We start from the raw sequence: 22,214 nt of genomic DNA, 5'->3' as shown, positions 1-22,214 counted from the left end.
CGGGTTCCCTGGAGGGTTTCCAAGGCCGGGTGGGACAGGGCTTGGAGCAGCCTGGGACAGTGGAAGGTGTCCTGCCCATGGCAGGGGCTGGAGCTGTCTAAACCCAGCTTTCTCTCTGGCTTTCGATAATTTCAATGGCATCAGATCATCACCGAGGAGCTGTAAATGAGCAGGGCTTCGTTAACTCCCCTTTTTGTCCAGGTTAGCTGAGTCAGTTGGAAAAATGGGGAAGTAGAAGCAGCATTCCAGGGGCTGTATAACTTCTGCAGCTGGCTAAGAGACCTCTTGCTGGGACTCTGTTGTTATTTTAGAGAATTGCTTTTAAATTTTTTTTGCTTTCTTATTTTCCAGCAGAACAGTATCACACAAAGAGCTGCCATTAATTTTTCAGTGAGCTCGGGTACTCCGCGTCCCTTCCCGCTGGTTTTGCATCCTACGTAAAACCTGATGTTCTTTTTTTCCCCCTTATTTAACAGTGGTGCACAGTTCTCTTAAAAGGATAAAACTATTTTTTTTTAATACCTCCTGGGTAACAAGAATTCAACAAATGCCTTAACTATGTATTATCTTGGCATGATGTGTCAGTGCTGTGGTTGTGGCCCCTATTTTTACTTGGCAGAGATGTGAAAATAACATTATATTAATATATTTTAGTTCATAAAATAGGAGGAATTTTCTTTGCCTTTTAAAAAATGAGCTTTCTTGGTCTTTGGTTGCACAGTGTGATGTGACTGTACTCTGCTATGAGCTTGCACTGCTCCCCCGGTGAAAATAAAAGATGTTTAAAGAAAAATATAGGCATTTTAAAACCAAAAAGCATATGTGGCATTCAAGACCACATTTTTTTTTCCAGTGAAAAGAAGATTTTTGTAAAAACTTAGCCTAGATTTTTTTAGCACAACCCAAATCAATTATCACCCTGTGTTCTGCATATCAGTAGCTTTGGTAATGGAACTATAAGTTGCAGCCCCGAATCAGAGTTCTTCTCTCTTCAGAGTTGAAAATAGCAGTTGGCTATTTGCTTACAAGCCCTCTGAGTATAATCACCCAAAACTTGAAGAGATGGAACAGGCAGGAGGCTGAGCAGGACCCAAGCCCACCCCATGAGGTAAAGCCTTGGAAGGTCTCTCAGGCTGATGGAACAGGAGCAGTGCTGCCATTCAGGGCATTCCCAGGGGGCCTCCTGAATTTCGGATGTCCTGGTCCATGATAAGCCAGGCCTGGAGGAACCTGCTCAGTCCCCACGGGATGATCAAAAGCCTTGACACCTGACACGCTCCATGGAATGGCAGAGGAGCCAGATAGGAGAGGTTTTAGAGCCAGATAGGAGAGGTTTAAATCCAAGCCCTGTGAAATACAGGCTCTCTGTGCTTAAATCAGTGTTTTACACAAGATCATCCCCTCAGAGCTTCTTTTGCTCTTAAAGGTAGAACTGACATAGTTGACAATGGTAAAGAAAAATAAATTTGAAGACATCAACTTTTTAAGACCTGAGTTGGTTTTCCTGTTCACTATCTTGTTACAAGAGGGGACAGATGTTGTTCTTGGGACAGCGATTCATTGTGACCTTTGCACTAAGCAGGGAGCATTTTACCAAAATAGCATTGTAGTTGCATCTATTAAAAAAAAATTAAAAACTAAATATAAAATAAATTTAAAAAGCAGAAACTTTCTAAAATAAAATTTTAAAAGTGAAACGAAAATTTAAAAATAAATAAATAAATAAAATTCCCCTGATTTTAATAGTGGCTGGGACCAGATGACCTCCACAAGACCTTTCCAATTTAAATTATTTCCTAAGAATGATTTTTGGGGTGGTTTATAATAAGAGCAGAAATGACTGGGGTGGGGATGAATGCCAAGGGTGGGGTGCAGGTCGTTGTACAGCCGTGTCTGAGCCATTATCCAGTGGGATCCCATCAGTGGGATCCCATCAGTGGGATCTGGGATGCTCTCATTCATGTGTTCCCCAACCCTGCAGTGAATTCATTGCTTGGGAAGGAAAAACTGGGTTCAGGTTAGAAAGGGAGCATAAAAACCCCATCAACCTGTCAGTGAGGAATATCCACTGACCATTTCCAGCTTTCTCCCAGGGAATAACAGGAATACAGCTTTGCTGTCTGTCTTCCTTTACTCCTCCTGTCCAGCAAGATCACCCCATGCGGAGTTGGATTTGCCACTTCCAGTAGCCTCTCCCAAGAGTTGCCATAAGAATTTTCACAAAACCTCTGCAGCATGCCCAAGTGATTTGTATTTCATTTTTCATGGAAGGAAGGGAGAAAGTTGTGCTGGAGGTAATAATTAGATCTGGCTTTCCCATCTGTGGTGGAGGAGCGAGTGTGGAAGCACCTCCTTGTCCCACCATGCCCGAGGTTCGTTGGGTTTCCCGAGTCCTACGTAGCTCCGACTGTCGGTGCCACGTCACCGGGCATCTGTCACGGGAAAAGCACAGCTCCATCATCCAAACTGCCACTTAGAGCTCCGGCTTCTAAATCCCTGTCATTACTGGTTAGGTTTGTTTGGAAGAAAAAACCTGTGGAAGCTTTGTTTAACTCGACAGACTTGAAAAAAATATTTAATATGTAGATTGAGCGTGTTTGTTGTGGAGGCTCTTAGGAGAAAATGTAAACTGCAATGAGGAGCTTTCGCAATTATTTTTTTTGACTGGAGCCACAAGTGAATAACCCAAATTTTTGGTGAGAAGTGGCTCTTTGGGAGGAGGGAATGGGGATTTGGGGACCGATTCTGCAGCTAAATGGCATCTTGCAGACTTCAGCATGCAGATGTATTTCCGTGTGCACGGCTCCTGGGCTGCAGGCAATGGGATTTTGCTGGCTTTGGATGAAATAGGGATCCGAGCTCCTTCCTTGCTGTCAACATTTCTCCTGCCCATAGGCTGACACATCTGAGATTATGTTTTTCGGATCCAAGTTAGTGTTGGCTTGGTATCAAACCAAAAAAACCGCAGAAGCCAAACATAATATTGGGCTTGTTCTGCCGAGGAGGAAATTTATATAACTAAGTGAAACAAGGCTGAAACTTCTTTGTGTGGGTACCAAGGCTGAAGCCCCCAGTAAAGCTGCCTTCGTTGGAGCTCAGTATCAGGTCAATGAATGATGCTTTGACTTTTTTCCTTGCAGAGCTTATGTTGAAAAATACCTCCTGGAGAAGTCCCGGCTGGTCTATCAGGAGCACAATGAGCGGTGGGTGCCTCTGTCTTGCCCAAGGCTTGGGTTTAACTCCTGTACATGGCACAGATAACTTAAATCCCTGGTGGAGCTGGCACGGGGGATCACGATTTTCATGCACCTAACCCCATGCTGCAAAGATTAATGATGCATTTTATGTTTGAATATTTTGTTGTTTAGGGAGAAATGAGCTTGTGGAGGGAATAAACTCCATTATTTTATCAACAGTCTTTGACTTACTGTGGAATCATAGAATGGGTTGGGTTGGAAGGGACCCTTAAAGACCATCTCGTTCTAACCCCTGCCATGAGCAAGGGACCTTCCACTACAATATTGTCACGTTTCATTTAATTTTCATTGTCCTTATGGCATATGGATTATTATGTACCACTTCATTCTTGTGCAGCTTGGGAACTATTTAATGTGTCATTTTAGGAGAGACATGTGGTATTTTCATTCTTCTTTGCAGTTCACTGAAGCCTTCAGAAGGGCCTCTAGAAAGAGCCAAAATTATATAGAGAAGGAACTTATGTGAAGTGTTCTTTCCTAATTGCAGCATTTGATGCATATTCCTCTCCTCTCTCAGTAATTATTATTCCACTTTTAAATAATTTTGCTGCCTTTAGTTGTCTTTCAACTCTTGGCACTTCTGGCTGTGTTTCCCTTTGGAGACAGATGTGTGAGTTTTCTGGAATGCTCCAGGGCTGTTCCTGGAGTTAAAAAACATCTACAGCCTTGACAAACGTCCTCTTGAGTGTTGCAAGATGATTAAACTGGGATCCTCTTGGAAAACATCCAACATAAAAGCAGAGTTTTAATATTAGAAAGAAATGGCGTTAATCTGTGTTAGAGTCGTCTGGAAGCAGAACAGATGAGTGTCCCTTGGGGTGGGTTTAGCATTAGTGATATTCAGGAATTTTGAATATTTGGGTTTTTAAATACCTGAAGATTTTTCAGTCGTGTCTCATGGAACTGCAACTGCAAAGTCATTGCTTTTTTAATGGTAATAAGGTATTAAAAATTATAATTTCTGCATTGCAAGGATATATGTTGTGATTCTAATAAAGGAGGGGGCAGCCAGGGGGAGGGTCAGGCTCTGCTCCCAGGGAACAAGGGACAGGACAAGGGGAAACAGCCTCAAGCTGTGCCAGGGGAGGCTCAGGCTGGACATCAGGAGGAATTTCCCCATGGCAAGGGTGGTCAGAAATTGGAAGGGGCTGCCCAGGGATGTTTGGAGTCCCCATCCCTGGAGGTGTTCCAGGAATTCCTGGGTGTGGCACTCAGTGCTCTGGATTGGGGACAAGGTGGGGTTTGGGTGCCGGTTGGACTCAATGGTCTGGGAGGTCTTTTCCCACCTAAATGATTGTGGGATTCTGTGAAATATGTAGGCATTGCACATGCTTCTGAAGGAAAACCTGATCATCCCAGCCAGAAATTCCCCAAGTAGGTTCTAGGGCAGTGGCTGTCCTTGGATGGAGAAGAGGAATCTCATTCTCCATGGCATAATTGAATCTGTTCCATCCCTGCACAGCAGGTATGGACCAGCTCTAAACGGTGTCAGGCCTGAGCTTGGGAGCTGGAAAATCAGGCTGGGAGGTTTCCATGTGCCTCTGCTCGGTGCTGCTGCTCATTTTCAAGTCTAACAGCTTTTGTTTCTCATTTGTCACCAGGAACTACCATGTATTTTATTACCTCCTGGCAGGAGCGAGCGAGGAGGAGAGATCAGCATTTCACCTGAAGCAGCCGGAGGAATATCATTACCTCAACCAGGTGGGAATTCTATACGGGAATACAATCCGTGCTCCTGCCTTTTCTTCTGCTGATATTTAATGCTAATAAAGACGAGGTGTGGAGTAGTAAAAGTGAGGCTTTTTAAAGGTGTGGAGTAATAAAAGTGGGGTTTAATAGTTTATAGGAAGTCTTCCGTCATTGGAATAATTCGGCATTAGCAATCTGAACACCTGGCAGTGTTTCAGGGAAAAATAATCAGTGTTTTCTGTACCTGGGATATGTTAAATGTATTGAGGTTTTGATTGCTGGAGGGAGACACAGTCAGAATTTCTCAGCTCTCTGTGTGAATGTCATTTACTCATTAACATCTGTCCCCTGAGAAAAGGGGAAAATGTGGCATCCTGGGATATAACATCTTGCATGAGGAAGTCCTAATTCTGTAGCTTCTGGCTGGCTTTTAACACAACCCTTTGAGTTTAACAGTAGAACAAGTCTAATATAACTAAAACCACAGCAACCATTGAAAACCTGGGAATTAATGATGGATGAGGTGTTACCAACAGCCAAATAGATTCAGTTTACATGATGATAATTCTATAATAAACTGATTTACTTCAGGTAGTTAAGCTGTAATCCAGTGACTCTCGAGAATAGGGACTTCAAAAAGACCAAAAATAGGAGGAATATGTGGAGGAGGAGTTAAATTACATGTTGATTTTAACTAATTGCAGTTTTCATGGTGCTGAAACATGAGGAGCCATAAAGAGTGATTTAGCCCCTAAACTGGAGAGAAGCTTGGACCCACAGCCCAACCCAAATAGCCTTTATTCTTTTTAGAAATATAACTTCACTCAGGAATCACTCTCAATTACCAGGGACTTTTTAAGGATGTTTTTAAAGCTGGCAATCAACACCAAAATCCGTTGTGTATTAATGGCTCCCACCCTCCCATCACAGGATTGGGAAATATTCCCAAGTGAGGAGCACTCTGAGGGCTGGAGGCTCTTTGCTGGAGTCTCTGTGCCTCAGGCGTTGGTTGGGGAACGTGGTGTGATCTCCAGCACCATCTGTGCCACAGTTTTGCAGCAGGAAGGTGCCAAGTTGGAATGTTTTGTCAGATTCCCAGGTTTTGTTGGGCCATCCGGTCGCTTTCTGTTAGTTGAAAACATTACTTTTAATTACAGGTCTTTTTTTTACATAGCAGTTTAAGAGCATTTGTGTTGAAAGGAAAATTAGAAATCTAATGGCACCGAGTGTGGGGAACCAGTAGGAATGTTATAATGTAGGGTGAAATGTTTATTTTAATCTGAATTAGGGTGCTGTGAGGCAAGTAAGCTGGGGAAGGCTGCTGAGATCAGTCCAGTGGATCAGGGAAGCAGACTCTGGACTTCTCTGAACACAGTGTATGGACAGTAGTGACACTGAGTTTGTGGGAGGTTTTTGAATAATTTTTTAAAAATTAGGATTAGATTTAACACTGACAACTATGGGAAAACAGTACCCTGAGATGTGGTCAGGGCATGGTTTCACATGAAGACCATCTGACAGTGCAGAAGCAGCCTTTCCCTGCCCTGTAGAAGAAAGGAAAAGGAAAACAAGGAGAAAAAGGAAAAAAGAGGTAGTGGAGAAATGGAAAAAGAAATTTGGGAGATGTTCAAGGGAAAAATTATAAAATGACTCTTGAACATTTGCAGTCTCTTCTTAAGTGTGTCCTGGGGAAGACCCTGCCTTTTTAAAAGGGAAAAGAACCAGCTCAGAAATGAACTGAAGTGTTTTACTGAAAATTAAATATTCATATAGAGAAGCCATAAAATATTGAACCAGGCCCCTGAAGTGAAGGAGTGACTCAGTCCTGGGTCAGGCTTTACTTTCCTCCTCCCAGGTTCCTCGGCTCTTGTTCTGTTACACAAAACAAATGGGGAGTTTGCTTTGCAGATAAGAAATAATCTATTCAGATACTTCACCAAAATCTGCTCTGTAAATGCAGGGAGCAGATTGAAAATAAAGATTTCAATTTATTTTTAAATGCAAATTTACTCAAAGCGTCCCCTGAGTATGGGGACTTTTCCATCTCTCCCCCAATGGCAGGTGCACCCACCCCTGCACACCCTGCAACTCGCTGAATATTTTCTGTGCTGGTTGTTAACTTTCACCCATTTTGAAATCAGTCATTTGCAGGTTTAGATCCTTATTTTCAGCTCCCCAGGAGCTCCAGTGCCGTCTGTCTCCCTCTTGGGACTGGTCACTGACGCATGCTTTGACTTCTCTCAACTCCATCTCTGTCTGATTGGAAAAAGACAGAAATTCTTAAAAAGCTTTGGAGTGTTCCTTGGAAGAATCTCACTTTTGCTGCACTTGTATGTGTCTGCAGCAGAGGTTGAGAGTAGAAACAAACCGAATCTGCTCTTCGGTGGGATTTTGGCATCAGTGGCTCTTCAGCTCCAGGTGAACTAAGGGTTTCCCCAACTCTGGAGAAGAAGAAAAGGTTTTAGTATCCATTAGGATTATTGATGAGAGGGCCTCGCTGATACACTGTGAGCAGGAAGCAGCACCAGGAATGCAAAAGCATCATAAATCTTCCCTTAAAACCAATAAAACTAGGGAATGACTCTGCAGAATAACAGCAATCATTTTCCTGGTTAGGGAGCAGGTCGTGGGGGTGATTTGGGGTGGGAACACCACTTAACCCGCTCTGCCTTGCTTTCAGATGACAAAGAAACCCCTCAGACAGAGCTGGGATGATTATTGCTATGACTCGGAGCCGGTCAGTACAAGAACCCTCCTCTTCCGTGTTGCTGGTGCAGGGCTGCTCTCACCTGAGTGTTTTAGGGACACCAAGAAAGCCAAATCCAACGAAGTTTAACCCATTAACCACCCTTTGCCCTGCCGTGGTGTTGCTTGTGACAGTACAGATGTTTTGTTCCCTTGCCCTTTTTTGGTTCCTTCCATCTGGAAAGCTTCTTCAGCAGTTGGAGATGGTCAGCTCTCTACAGTCATCTCAGTTTTGGAAAACTAAGGGGGTTTTCATTCCTTCCTGATGGAATACGTGATGGTTTATGGAAATTGTGATGTGGCAGTGATGCAAAAATTGAAATTCCATTCCAATAAAACAGCAAATCAGTGTCTTGAAGCCCCAAGAGATGCATCAGTTCATGCTGGTTGTAGTGATGTATCTGCTCTCCAGCTTCCAGGAAAAAACAGACAAATCCTAAAACATCCCCCTAGCCATCTGTGAGAAAATCAAATCCTCATATTGTTCAGAGTGCAGAAACAATTCCTTCTCCTAAAATACTTCTGCTGACATGATCATCCTTTCCAAATGGATCACCCCAAAAAAGGGAATGGTGAAGCTTCTCTCCGTTCCCCGGCTCCTCCTGCGCCACCGACGTGCTCTGGGTGTCTGTGTGTCCCGTGGTGCTCCCCGTGGGTGTGTCCTGCATGTGGAAGCATGTTTGGCATCCCCTGCATGTTCTTCCTGCTAGTTCTCCCATGTGCTTGATGGTTGCCAAAGTCTTGCTGATGCATCTGGAAGAGTAAGAGGTGATCTGGGAAGGAGCTGGGATTCACTCGGGCTAAACAAGTGTCTTAACAGCAACATTTCCCTGCAAATCCTTAGGAGGGGAGGAAGGAACTTCCCTCACAAGGTTAAAAATACTGAATATTGGGTCAGCATCCTTAATCCATCAGCATCCTCAGGGGTCCTGCAGGAGCAGGGAGTGATGAGTAGATGCTGTTCTAGACCTTAATACCCTTTTTAAGTTGGAAAGCCCTTTGTTGCTTTAGGAATGGGCTGGGACAATTTGCTGAAGGAATTAAAATTAAAACAACCCCGAAATTTGGTACATTTTCCTGGTGTGACCAGGAACACCCTGCCAGCCTGGGGGCTGCCATGTCTGTGTCCTTATTCTGCACAACAAAACCACATGTCATTACCGTTTGGCTGTTCATTTGCTGATTTATTTAGGATAGTTTTGTTTGGGATCATTTTCTGTGATATTCCTGGTAAATCACATCTTGGCTTCAGTTGATGATTCATTCCTAAGCCTAGCCTGGGCTTCTCCCCATACCCATGGACTCAACCTGCTGCAGACACCAAGTTTATAAAGAAACTCTGTTCTATCCTCTTTAAATTTTCCATGGAAATCCATAGATCACTTCGATGTGACTGTAGGAAGCAGGGGACTCACTTTTGCTGGGAAACTAATTGCTCTGGCAGGACATTAGCGGCAAGTTAGGTCTGTGGGGATGGACTTAGTGATGCTTGTCTGCTCTAATATCAAGGACACTCCTTTATTTTATAATTATCCTCCATTTATCATCCATTAGGAAGCAGTCCCGTGCTGAAACACTGCAGAGAGCATCCTCTTTTAAGCAGAGATTTTGCTAAAAGCCTTTCCATGCGGATTAATGAGTCGAGCAATTGTTATGTAAATCGTTAATTAAATTGCCTTCAGCACAGATTGTGCTACTTCGGAGTTGTCCGGGTATTTTGCTGTTGACTCGTGACTTAATTTTGGAGGAATGCTGCCAGAAAATGAAAATGTCTCCTGGAATGTGGAGTGCCACTAAAAGCACCACTTGGTGTCTTTGAAAAAAGCTTTAAACCAGCCTAATTTGCAGGATTTGTGGCTGTCTTGTTGTCCTGCCAAGTCCACGTCCTGCCGGAACAAGGGTGGGAGGTTCTGCTGAGTTCTCAGTGTAAGGGCAGTGGCTGAGGAAGCCAAGGTTGGAGTTTAGGAGGGACAAGGTCTTATCCCGAGGTTTTATTGTGTAAATAACCAGTGCTGGTGCCTGTGGTGTCCCTGCTCGTGGTGGAGATGTCGTTGCTGGGTTCCTCTGGACAGCGCTGGAACAGGGTCGTTTCCAGTCACCTCCTAATGGAAGGTGAAAATGCCCTTTTCTAGTGGCTGTTTCCTAAAACAGGCTGGTATTTTCTCCTCGAAGTTCAATCCCCACCTTCATCGATGTTGTGCGTGGTTTTAAATGGTTTTACTGTTCAACAGCTCCAAATTCACTTTGTCCATGGAGCATTAACTTGTCCCTGAGGACAATTGATAAAAAAATTTCGATTTTCTTGTCCAATTGCACTTCTCTGGCTTTTAGTGCAGTTGTGTGGGAGTCTCCTGTGTTGCAATAAAGATTTAAAATATGTAAACAATATAATAAATAACAATATTGACATTTAAATATATCAATAATATAAATAAATATCTTAAATAAGGATTTTCCACTCTAATAATAACTATGGCTGTAATGATGCTCTGGATCAAGATGATCTGGGATGAAGAATTTCATTGATATGGTTGGGAGGCTTTAAATGTTCTAAAACAGAAAGCTGATGCTATAAAATAACTTCATTCTCTGTATTCTGTATTTATGATCTATTTTCTGTACTATCAGTGACTACAAGTGGCTTTTCAATGATTTACATAACCCCGTTTAATCCAGACTTTCCTAATTATTTGTGCAAAATTTTTTGCCCATTTGCTTGTGTGATAAATACAGGAAATTTACAGGAAAGGATCAAAATAAACGATCTGCATTCAGCTGCTTAATTAATTCCAACTGCAGCTACAATTTTTATTTGTATTCTTTTAATAGACTTTTTGTAGAATTTTATAGAATTTTTATTTATATTGACTTACACTTGGATTAACTTGTTGAAAGTCTCTAATGACTTGTAGAAAGTCTCGATTTAAGTGTTAGTAAAATATTCTGAGGTTTAAAATAACACGATATTGTGTGATACACAATAAACTAAATTTTGATTCATAGATGGGTAATTTTTATAGGCAGCAATGGGTAAAATATTAAATATAGGCTACGAAGGCAGAGAGAAGAATAAATAATCCATGGGAGGCCTATAGTGAGCCAAAGCAGAAGGAATTTGGCATTAATGGTCTATATATTCATTTAAAGAGCATTTCTGTTCCCTAAATATTGGTGCAGGACAGCTTTGGTTGGGTCTGGAATGTCACTGGATTTTTCTGAAAATGTCAGTGACTGATATCAAGGGAAAATGAAACAGTTGAGGCACGTGAACCTCCAAGAGGTATAAAATACCCTGGATTTCAAATTCTCCCAATTTTGAAATAACTTCTTGGTAGTTCAAATAAAGTTGCTGAAAAAGATATTTAAAGCTTTGCCTTTCCCACACAGGATTTAATGCACTCATCATTTACATGAAGTTATCTGAATTCTATTCAAAAACTGAATTTTCCTCTTTAGTTAAGGGACTGAATGTGGAATAAACTGCCTGTAAATGTGGAACAGATTTCATCCCGTCGTTATTTCCCATCCTTTTTGTGTGTGAGTTGTCCCACACTGACCAGCTCTCACCATACTGTTGGAATGGGGTGACTCACCTCTTTCCTTAGAGATTAAACCTGGGAAACAAGGATGTATCTCCAGAAAATATTAGCCAACAATGTTATATTTCCAGTGCCAGGTTGGAAACGTTGCTGATAAAGGACCTGGAGATCACTCAGTGATATTTACGGAGCGCTGGCTTGGCCACCTGGCCCTGATCCGGTGTTAATTTGTGTGTTTGATCCAACAGGATTGTTTCTCCGTGGAAGGGGAGGACCTGAAGCACGACTTTGAGCGGCTGCAGCTCGCCATGGAGATGGTGGGGTTTCTGCCCAAGACACGCAGACAGTGAGTTTATTTTCCATATTAATGGCTTGGAGATTATCCTGGTGAACATCACCTCCATTGGCAGGACATTGTCCAGAGAGGATGTGGCTGCCCCATCCCTGGAGATGTCCCAGGCCAGGCTGGATGGGGTTGGAGCAACCTGGGCTAGTGGAAGGTGTCCCTGCCCATGGCAGGATGGAGCCAGATGAGTTTAAGGTCCCTTCCAACCCAAACCATTCCGTGATTCCATGATCATTGCTGTGCTTAAGGATTCTCTTCATGCAAATGGAGCGTTGGCAGAAGCTGACATCTTGAAGTATTTCTCAAGTGTTCATGAATAATCACGCCTCACTCTGCATGTCATGAATCCAGAGCCTGGTTTAATCAGAAATCCTCATTTTCCCTCATCAAACTTAACCCTTTGCATGCAATTCTGGGTCTGTAGGCTCATTTCCAGCTGGCCTTTTTCACTAATTCACTGGACATGCTGGTTTGAAAACTGGACTTTAGCCGGGTTGCAACACCACTGACACCATGGAATTAGAGGGTTCGTAAAGGGTCATCTCCAACCAAAATCACAAAATAATCCCTCCTGAGTTGATTCTTGGCTTGAAAGGCTTGAGTAGGTTGGGAAGAACTTGATGTAAAAAATTGCCTCAAAGGCATTTTCACCCAACTGAGAATTTTCAGAAGCTCATCCTTTATCCCTCACTTGTAACAAATCAATTACGAAATTAAAACCGCTTTTTCTCTATCTTTCCCACACACATGGACAAACCCAAGGATCCAAACTTGTGTGAGTGTGTTCTGTGTCAGAGGCTGCTTTATCAGGTTTCAGGATGAGGTTTGTCTAAAGCCTGTTGAGGGGTTTAATTGCCCGAGCAAAGCAATCAGGAAGTGTCAGGACTGAGCAGAGTTGGGTGATGCAGTAGATTCACACTTCTAATTTACTGTGCAATGATTTTTCTTGGCACACAAGTTGCTCCTGGTGAATTTTGCTTGTCAAAAATAAAGTGGAGTCTTCACTACGCGAGCAGATTTATTTTGCTTGGCGTTGTACAAGTGCAGCACAAATAAGGAACCACCTTCAGCTGAGATACAGGAAGGATGTTTTAAATACTACTATACTTTTAACATTAATTTCTTTATAGCAAAACATGGAGTTTCACCTTTGTGGAAACAGAGAAGAGAAATTTTTGTAATTGCATCCTGAAATTCACAACAAGGAGTCAGTATCCCTGTTTTGGAGATAAGGGAGGACTTGGAGAGGTGAAGGTGTGTTGTCCAGACAAGCTGGTGGCATAGCTAGGAGTCACATTTGGGTTTATTCATTTTTAGCTCCCAAGGGAGTACAGAAATAAGGACAAACAGGGTTTATAGCTGAAGTCAACCATGGCTCAGGAGCTGGGCTGGATGAACCTTGTGGGTCCCTTCCAACTCAGGATATTCTCTGAGTGTCTGATCCTATTTTTTTTGGAGGCGAGAAAACTTAAAAATGACCAAATTCCCTCCAAAACAGAAAAATTGGTTGGATAAATTTACTTGAAGTGTAACATCTTTTCTTTGTCTCAGTTGCTTATATATTCTCAAAGCATTTATGCTGTTTTGTACAGTCTTTTGTATGGTTCCTGGCTGGGACTGGATCCAAAATGGTGACAGAAACATGTGTGCCAGGGACTAAGAGGGATCACCTGCATGGCCGAGCCCATTCTCCCCCTTAATTTAGACAACTGCATGATAAATATTTAATCTGGATATCAAGATTACTGGATTTCTATTTTTCTTACAACATGGGCTGTCATTTTGTAACCGTGGGCTTGATGTGTTCAAGAATTTTCAAGGAAACCGTACAGATGCAAGTTTGGTGCTTGACTAAGTGAAAATCTTTTTGACATGAGGCAAAGTGGGTGCTTTGGATTGAAAATTAGAGGGATGGGCCGAAGAGGGAGAAGGCCCTTGGGAGTGAAATTTGCTTCTTCGTTCACTTTATGGAAAACCAACCGAGTGAAAATGAATTCTCTCCATTTAGGATTTTCTCTCTGCTGTCAGCAATCCTGCACCTGGGGAACATCCGGTACAAAAAGAAGACCTACCGGGATGACTCCATCGATATCTGCAACCCTGAAATACTTCCTGTCGTGTCAGAGCTGCTGGAGGTAAGGCTCTGCTTTCCCTCCTGAAGCTTTCACACCAAACAAGCCAACTCTGGTTTAGGACACAAAACACACACAATTTATTTGCAGTTTCACCAAAGAGAAAGTTCTTGTGTGTTTCCATTCCTATGGGCTGTTCGTGTTTGCCAGGGAAAAGGTACAGGAACTTTTTTAATGAGGTTTTTCATGTAGGTTTTTGACCCAGCTCTTCAGCTGCAAGGTTTCATTGACTGAAAATCCTTTTTCTGGGATTAAATGTGAAAGGTTGCAGAACAGGGCTAGATGCAAAGCAACCCTGCTGCCCAACAGGGCAGTGTCTTCAATTGCCAGCCTTCAGCTCCCTCGCCCTCACCTGGTGCTCCTCAAGTCTGTTCCAAAGTCTGTCTGAGGAACTCAAGCAGTTGTAGAACCACAGCCCCATGTTGTGGTTCCGTAGGAAGCTGTAGGAGGTGCTGAGCTCCCTCACCGTGTTTTTTGTCTCTTACTACCTGTCAGCATCCACAGGGGTTGGGTTTGAGATGCTGGAGGCCCATCTCATCCCTCTAGTCCCTGTTTATGGGCCTGTTGTGGATTTCTTTGGTGCATCTGTTGGTTATCTGCTGTTTAGGACCTGACACCTTGGTCTCCATGAGCCACCGCTGTGCTGGTGTCCCTTGGGAAGGGTTTGTAGGTGTCAGCCTGGCTGGCCCAGGCCGTGTCCAGCTCTGTAAATCAGTGCAAAAGCAGTGAGTAAGTTCTTAGGAGATCTGCTCTGTCAGCCCAAGCAGGTTATGAAGATGTGGCACTACTTTTCTTGAGAAAACTCTTGAATGAGCCAACTTGTCCTGCTGGCCTTCAGCCTTGAAGAGCTGAGCTCAAACACCTCCCATGGATTGAGGTGGCCAGAAGCTCCCCTTGCTGTCTCACTTCACTTGAAATGTTCTAAACCTCTTGCAACTGAAGTGTTTTTCTTGTAGCTGGTTATAGCAACAATTATCTTTACCTTTTGTGCTCCCTGGATGGTCTGGAAGGTGAATTTGTGCTGATTTTGCAGTAGAATCAGAAGGTGACTTGTCCTTTTGTGTACATGTGGTGCTCTTCCCATTCATTCCATTAAATAACAGTTGTGTTATCTCCCTACCTAAAGAACTTGGAAATTGGCTCTCAGGGACTTCCAGAGCACTTCATTAATGCTTTGAGTTTAGGGAGGGGAAAGCTTCTGTAAAATACAGTCTGAGCAGCTGGATGCTCTTTGCATCTTGGCCTTGGAGATTGCAGAAATAAACAGAAGGAAAATATGAGTTGGGAGGAGAATGTTGTTGATTTTACCCTGTTCAGTGTGGCCAAGTCAGTTAAGTAATTGTTTTTTAAAAAAGTTTTGAGTAAGAGAGCAACTTAGAGATCTGAAAAGGTTCCAGGCTTTGGGTCTTTGCCTTTGCAAACAAACCCTTCTGCAACATCTGCACGTGGGGAGGTCGCGGGGTGGTTTTTACACGTGATTATGTGAAATGAGGCATTGGCTGAGCTGTGTCAATCCAACAGTGCCTCAATGCTGTGGGCTGCAACAGCACCCCCAGGCAGTGTCAACATAGATGTAAAAATAAATATTTCTTTTTCACCATTTGGAAAAAAAACCCCCAAACCACTGATCTGGTGTAGATCTGATGTAGCTGAGCAAAGTGATAGATTTCTGTTCATCTTGGTAATTCTTTTGCAAGTTAAATGGCCATCTAGAAATAAAATGCTTGCTAGTTAGATCAGGACAATGCATGCTGCACTGAGGTGGGATCTGATGAAGTACATCACTGGGTTTGGGAAAGTGGTGGTGTTTGACCCTTCAGTTGCATTTCGGTGATAATTGATCCTGGAACTGGAAACGTTTGCTGCCTCCAGGTGTAAACCTTTCAACAGACCCACTGAAATCAGCTGAAAAAAGCCAATGATTTCATTTTCAGACTTGATTTCCCTTTCTGAAATGCCACATTTCTCTTTGCAGACCTCCACAGATGCTGCTGCTTATTCAGGTTTGACTCAAAGGGAGAACCAAAGGGTTCAAACATCATTACAAAGAGCAGCCACCACTCTTTATTCATTAGTTGGCTACTTACAACTCTCCACATTGAGTGTAATGAATTCTTCTCAGCCAGAGACCTAAAATACTCGTTAAAACATTTAACTTTTTTTTTTTTGTGGTCACTGAACACTTTTGCTTTTCCCATTGTTTCTAAAATTATGAATTGGCTTGAAAAAGTTGATAATCCCCTCTCCAGATCTTGGCATTGGACACTAATAGCTGAAAAATCATGTCAGAATAAAAGTAATATGAGTTGACAAGGAGTTGAACTTCCTTTCCTGTGGTCACCAACTGCTTGGTGGGACCATCCTGAGCACAGCAAATGGATGAAAGAAACTGTGTTGTTCTGATACTTCCTTATCTTGGGGGAACTTCTGGTTCCCCAAGAAATCAACATTTGATTTTTATACTCAAATGACTCATTGGATTTGTTCAGTCAAGGATTTGACATGGAGAAGAGAAGGAAAAAATCCAGCTGGAGCTGGGTTGGCAATCTCTGAGAGCAGCCACGAGGGGATGCAGAGGTGCTCCGGCATGGCTCCGGTGGGGATGTAGCCTCCAAGGGCAGGAGGGGAACCATCAGCCTGGCTGAAATTAAAAACTTAGGCAAAACTAAGGTCTTCTCCCACAGCAAAGGGAAATCTGGTCCAAGTTCTTGTGAGCTGGTTGGTTTGTGTTGGAAGCTCTAAGGACAACTGGGGGAATTTGCCTGCTGCACCAGTTATGCAACACCCTGCTCAACTATCCTCCCTCTGTGTAGTGAGATCTGTGTCCCTATCAAATGAAGCTAAAACAGGGATTTTTGAAGGAATCTGGGAGGAGATGATGATCTGTGATGGATTTGCTTTTTCTTAGATACCAGCAACCCCGTCCAATATGGTTTTGCTTTATTAAACCATCCAGAGCAGCATTTGTTGAAACAGCAAACTGCAATATAGAATTTTGGCCAGACTCTGCAGATCATTGTTTCATTTACAGTAAAACCCTGATTCCATTTTTTTTTTTTCAGGAATAGACATAGCGTGTGGATTATGTGATGCTTTTGGCAGGTTTTTCAGGGCCTTTGTTTAAACTCTGCTGAAATGCTGTGCCGGGGAGTGATGTCAAGGCTGCCTGATGGATCAAGCAGACGTGGAGTCCTGTGCAAGCGCTGCAAATATCCCAGGGCCTGGGCAGAAATCATAGAGGGTTGTGTAAAACTGGGTGAAACCTTTGTGTTTCTGGGGGAAAAGATTGGAAAAGCTCATTTGTGGGCTTATTAACAAAAATAATATATTAGCGATTATCTAGTTAACCTTAAAAGAGACTTTTTGTTTTCCATTGGAAGAGCAGAAACATTTTAATTGTGTGTGCTTACTAATATGGGAAATTATTTCCATGGATGGAGCATTGAGAAAGGAGATAAATTCTGGCTTTGCTCAGTGGAGCAGTTTTCTATTCAGTTTTTAGGTCTAGGTAACCAGCCTCAATGCAAATAAAGGTAAATACAAGTTATCAAGTGCCCTAAAGTAGTTTTGCCAGATCTCCCAGTGCACATTTGTGTTTGGAACTAAAGTTGGCCTCTGCAAGAGATTTATGTTCTCAAGTTCTTCTTCCACTAAAGAACGGCCTTCAGCTTCCCAGAGGGATCCCACAGGCGCTGGGGCTCCTCCTGTGATAAATGTCTTGCAAATTAACTGGGGAGGGGGTGAGGATTATGAAGCAGACAGTGCTCGCTTCCAGCTTTTTCTTCTGGATCTGTTTTCCGGATGATGTTTGGTAGAATTACAGAATAATTGGGGTTGGAAGTGACCTCCGAAGTTCATCTGGTCCAACACTGTCCCCTGCAATGAGCAGGGACATCTTCATCGGATACAAAGTTTTGAGCCAGAACTAGAGTCAGAAAACTTCAGAGAATGACAGAATATGCTGAGTTGGAAGGGATCCACAAGTACCATTGAGTGCAACTCCAGGCCCTTCACAGACACAGGCCCTGCACAGACACCCCAACAATCCCACCCTGTCCCTGGGAGCGCTGTCCAAACGCTCCTGGAGCTCTGGCAGCCTCGGGGGCCGTGCCCATTCCCTGGGGAGCCTGGGCAGTGCCCACCACCCTCTGGGGGAAGAGCCTTTTCCCAATATCCAGCCTAAACCTCCCTGACACAGATCCAGCCATTCCCTCACATCCTTTCTAACTCTCTGGTTATTTGAAGGAAAGTCTGAGGAAAAGGTTCAGCTCTTTTCCAAGAAGAGCTGATAGAAATCTGAACTTACTTTCTGTTACTCCACACGAGGCATCTTTAGAGCGAGCACTCAGCGCTGTAATCCCTTTCTCAAATATGGGAGGAGAGACAAAACCTGATGTTTTCTTGCTCTCCAGTTGGAAATGTTCATTTTCCTTCAGCTGCTCTAACATAATACCCAGCATTCCTGGAGGAGCAGTCTCTGCCTGCCTTGGCTCCAGCCCAGCCCTTGCCGGCTCCCTGCTCCCGCCATGCTCCGCTGACGTTCCCAGCCGTGGCACTGCCGGTCACCCTTCACTGGCTCCTGGAGCCCTCTCTGGGCCCACTTGTGGCAATGAAGTCTTAAATCTGCGTTTTGTCCCTGTAATTAAGATCTAAACTCCTGCAGGCCATGTTTAGGAGGGAGAGCAGGCCATGCCCTTTAGCACCAGGAAGGAAAAATCTGTGAAATGTGACCTAAGAGTGAAACTCCCAGGGCACAAAGTAAAGGAGTTAGTGGTGTTCTCCTCTTTGCTACTCTGCACCAAGGGGTGTCCCTGTTTTAGTGTTTCACGCTTACTGGAGGAGGAAGTGTAGGATGTGGGGAAGCTGTAAGTATCTCCATGTCCTTAGTCATCGGCATGTGCTGAGTTTATCTTTAGAAAGCTCCAGTGGCTCCTCCCTGGCAGCAGGAGTCAGCTACCTCCACGCTGTGACCTTGAGTGAAAATTAGGATGATTTGGCTGCACCCGTGGAGTTCATCAGAGGCGATGAAGGAATCAAGATCAAGCTCCACTGGGTGGTAATTGCAGGCAGAGGCCTGGGGAGATGCAGGGATTGCATTCCCATCCTTGCCAAGAGTGTTTTTGTGCAAGAAGATGCTTTGATGGGATCTCCCCGGGTCAGGAGATGAAGGATGCACATCCACAGGTTCCCTCCATCCAGAGAGCATGGGGAGAAGGAACCAGAGTGACCATGAGATGGGGATGGTGAGGGGTGGCATGGCTAGTTGTTTAAATTGCTTAAAATCCCTGTGTTTGCTGACAAATCTGGGACTTGGAAGCGTTTATGTTGTTGAGGAATATTTCTTTGGACTGTTTTGATTAGGAACCATCTGACAGCCCTCTGCCTTGTTGCCTTGGATAATTAAGAAAAGCCGGCGTGCCGGCTGCGGGTTTGCAGCACCCCTGAAGTGGGATAATGGATGGTGTGAAATTCACTCTTGTTCCAAGTCGTGCAGTGGAGGGAGAGCAGCCGATGGTCCTGCCGTCGAGAGCTGCTGGAAAATTACAAAAATCACATCTTTTGGTGAATGTAGAGGAATAGAAACCAAATGTGAAATCTTGCTGTGGATCTCTGGATGAACCAGGACAGTCTTTTTTTCCCTGCTTGATTTTGGAAGGTAAAATCAGATTGTAGGAACTGGGGGCTCCTGAGTGGTGCGGAGCACAAAAGAAATGAACCTTGAAGTGCCATTTCCAATGACAGAGACCTTGCTGACATCATATACAGGTGACTTGATGGGTTCTGATTTCCACAGCAACAAGTTCTTGTTGCAGGAAGAATCAGTTACATAAAAACGCCCTGGATTTTGTCAGGGAGACTCCCACGATAGTAGCTTTGGCAGAAGGAGATTTTTGTATAGAAGGGCATCATTATTGCAATGGTTTGTGAGATTTCTGACCTTCCACTGTCTTGTTTGCATTTCCTCTTCGTACTAATTCCTGGATTAAACCATTAAGTCAAAGTGCATACAATCATAGAATTGTTTTGGTTGGAAAAGACCTCTAAGATCATTGAGTCCAATTTTAAGACCACCACATTTCCCATTTTCCATATCAAATCATAAATGGTTTCCCTGTGATAAAAATATGGCCTGGGATGGCTTCAGGAATGTGGATTTCGGTCTCCATCAGAGATGTCCAGAGGAGGTCTGGTGTCTGCATGGAGTCCCTTGGGTGGGATAAGCAGTTTGTAGGGACTTCAGTGCAGCTTCTCTGTATCAATCCACATCCATTAATTCCGGGCTCCACGATTTTCACCCAGACTCATGGTGTCTTTTTTGAGTTGGAAATTTAGTGAAGATCAGTCAATGACTCAAAGTCTTTAGGTCTGTCTGACGTATTCTGGGAGAGAGGACACCTTCTGAATTCCTCCAGGGCACCTCAAAGCAAAAGGGTCTTGAAACTGATTGCAAAAGTGGCTTTTTCCCAACAGTTGCAGGTACCACTTAATTTGTCAGCACCGTTTTCCTCTTTGCTGAAGTGTCTGTGTTTGCACAACTGATTTTTGTCCTGCAAACCTGTGAGGGCTGATTGGAGACTGTCACCCTGCCAGGAGCTGGGGCTTTAGGGAGTAAACATCAAGTGCCAATAGCAAAGTAAATATCAGGTGCTTTTCCAAGGGTTTCTTCCTCCTTCTGACTCCTCCCCACCCTGAAAAGCACCAAAAAAAACCTCCTTCACTTGGATAGCTCTGAAACTGATGATACTGCTTGGCTTATTCTGGAGTAATTTGTATGATTTCATCTTGACAACACTAGAAAGTTGACTTATTTTGCCAAGAAAAAGTGTGGGAGGGAGGAGCACCACCGGGAATAAGGAAACCAATGGGAAATTGCTGCAACTGGGATGCCTGAATGCAGAAAATCAGGTTCCTTTGAACACCCTGGTGTTGGGTTTCTGATGCTGGATTTATGTGCTGAGTTGGCTCCTCCCAATGGCATGTTTTTACCCATTGCACTTAACTCTGCAAGGGCTGGCAAAAGTGGTTTAATTATTTCTTTTTAATTAAATTTTGAAATTTGAATGTGTTTACACCGAATTTTAGGGTTTTTTTAAGTTTAAATGTTAGCGTTTTTTTAAACTGGATTTAAAATTAAAAAAGATTCCTAGAATAATCATTAACATCAGTACTTTTGTTTTAGGTGAAAGAAGAGATGCTGTTTGAGGCCCTGGTGACCAGAAAGACAGTGACAGTGGGAGAGAAGCTGATCTTACCATACAAATTGGCAGAGGTCAGTACATGATGTTTGTTATTAAAAGGCAGCTCTTGCAATGGTTTTCAATACTTTGAGATGCACACTCAGAGTTTCTTTCAGTTTTTATTTATTAAGTCAAAATAACATAGGAGAAGCTAATGGGTGTCCTAATCTAGGAAATGATTGACTTTTCTTTTATGCCATTCCTGGAAGGCAGGTTTGTGCTTTATTCTGATGGTTTGTAAGGGCTTTCATTGCTTGTGGCTGTGTGAGAGCTGTCCAAAGCAGAGCTGTGCATTGCTGTGTGTGTGTGTGTGCTCCAGGTGTTTGTCTCCAGATGTCATTCCTTGAGCTGGAGCACCGATTCATCCACAGCAGAGTGCTGACCCAAGACTCCAGGAGATTTTTACTGCCTTCTGGAGTGCCTGTGTTAGTGGTGGTTCTTGTACAGCAGGAGCTGCAGATCTCCAGAGGAGATTCCCACTAGCTTCTCCTCAGACCCCTCACAACCTGGGCCCTTGTGTGATGCTTTGGAGCACCCACAGCTCCATTAGCTGCCCTCAGACTCCAGTGTAGTTATATGGGATCTACATGTGATTTTCAGGAATTCTGAATTCTGTTCTGTGTCTGGTAAAGAGAAAAATTTTTTTTCCTCTTACATTATTCAAAACACATAAGTTCTGTTCTGCTGAACTACTTGTTTTGGCTGTTTCTGCCTGTAATCTTCTTGTATCCCCCAGATTAGGAACACTGAGCATCCCACCGCGCTTGGTCCCTCCATTTCCTCTTGTTGTAGGGTTGTGTGAGAATTTACAGCACCTTGAGTAGCATCTCAAGAGCAGCCTGTTGTGTCACAAATAAGTAAACAAATTGTGTTGTCACTGGGGTCAGCTGGAGACATTGTGACTCCTTTTTCCAAGAGGGAAAAAAAAGTATCTTTTCTCCCACTCTGAGGGTGTGTTTAAGCTCAGAAACTGTTACTGAGCTTTCATCTTTAGAAGTGAAGTGCTGTGTTTGTGCAAAAGAGGAATGTCCCCTAACAAAGGGCACACAAGGGCTCTCACTGGGTCTTTGTGATGGACATTTAATCAATGTGGTGTTTCTACTTTCTTCCTGTATTTTGGGCACAGACTTAAAAAAAATGGCTAGGAAAGTTCAGAACCGAGCTAAAAGCACCCTTCTGCTGGAGGGTCCTTAGAATCATGGTATCACAGAGTGGTCTGGTTTGGAAGGGACCCTAAAGATGATCTTGTTACAGGCTCCTTCCGCTGG

General features: G+C 43.5%; 1 protein-coding gene across 1 annotated transcript in view; it reads left to right on the top strand.

The window, feature by feature from the left end:
• The window catches only part of MYO9A (myosin IXA), a 168,951-nt gene that overhangs the window by 56,268 nt on the left and 90,469 nt on the right, over nucleotides 1-22,214 (top strand). Inside the window, 6 exon segments of the mRNA XM_017731129.1 lie at nucleotides 3,141-3,203; nucleotides 4,859-4,958; nucleotides 7,627-7,683; nucleotides 11,479-11,576; nucleotides 13,585-13,711; nucleotides 20,889-20,978. Of these exon segments, the coding sequence (XP_017586618.1) occupies nucleotides 3,141-3,203; nucleotides 4,859-4,958; nucleotides 7,627-7,683; nucleotides 11,479-11,576; nucleotides 13,585-13,711; nucleotides 20,889-20,978 (535 nt within the window).

The sequence above is a fragment of the Corvus brachyrhynchos genome, unplaced genomic scaffold, assembly GCF_000691975.1.
Source record: "Corvus brachyrhynchos isolate BGI_N302 unplaced genomic scaffold, ASM69197v1 scaffold164, whole genome shotgun sequence".
Classification (NCBI taxonomy): Eukaryota; Metazoa; Chordata; class Aves; order Passeriformes; family Corvidae; genus Corvus; species Corvus brachyrhynchos.
This window is presented reverse-complemented; position numbering and strand designations above follow the sequence as displayed.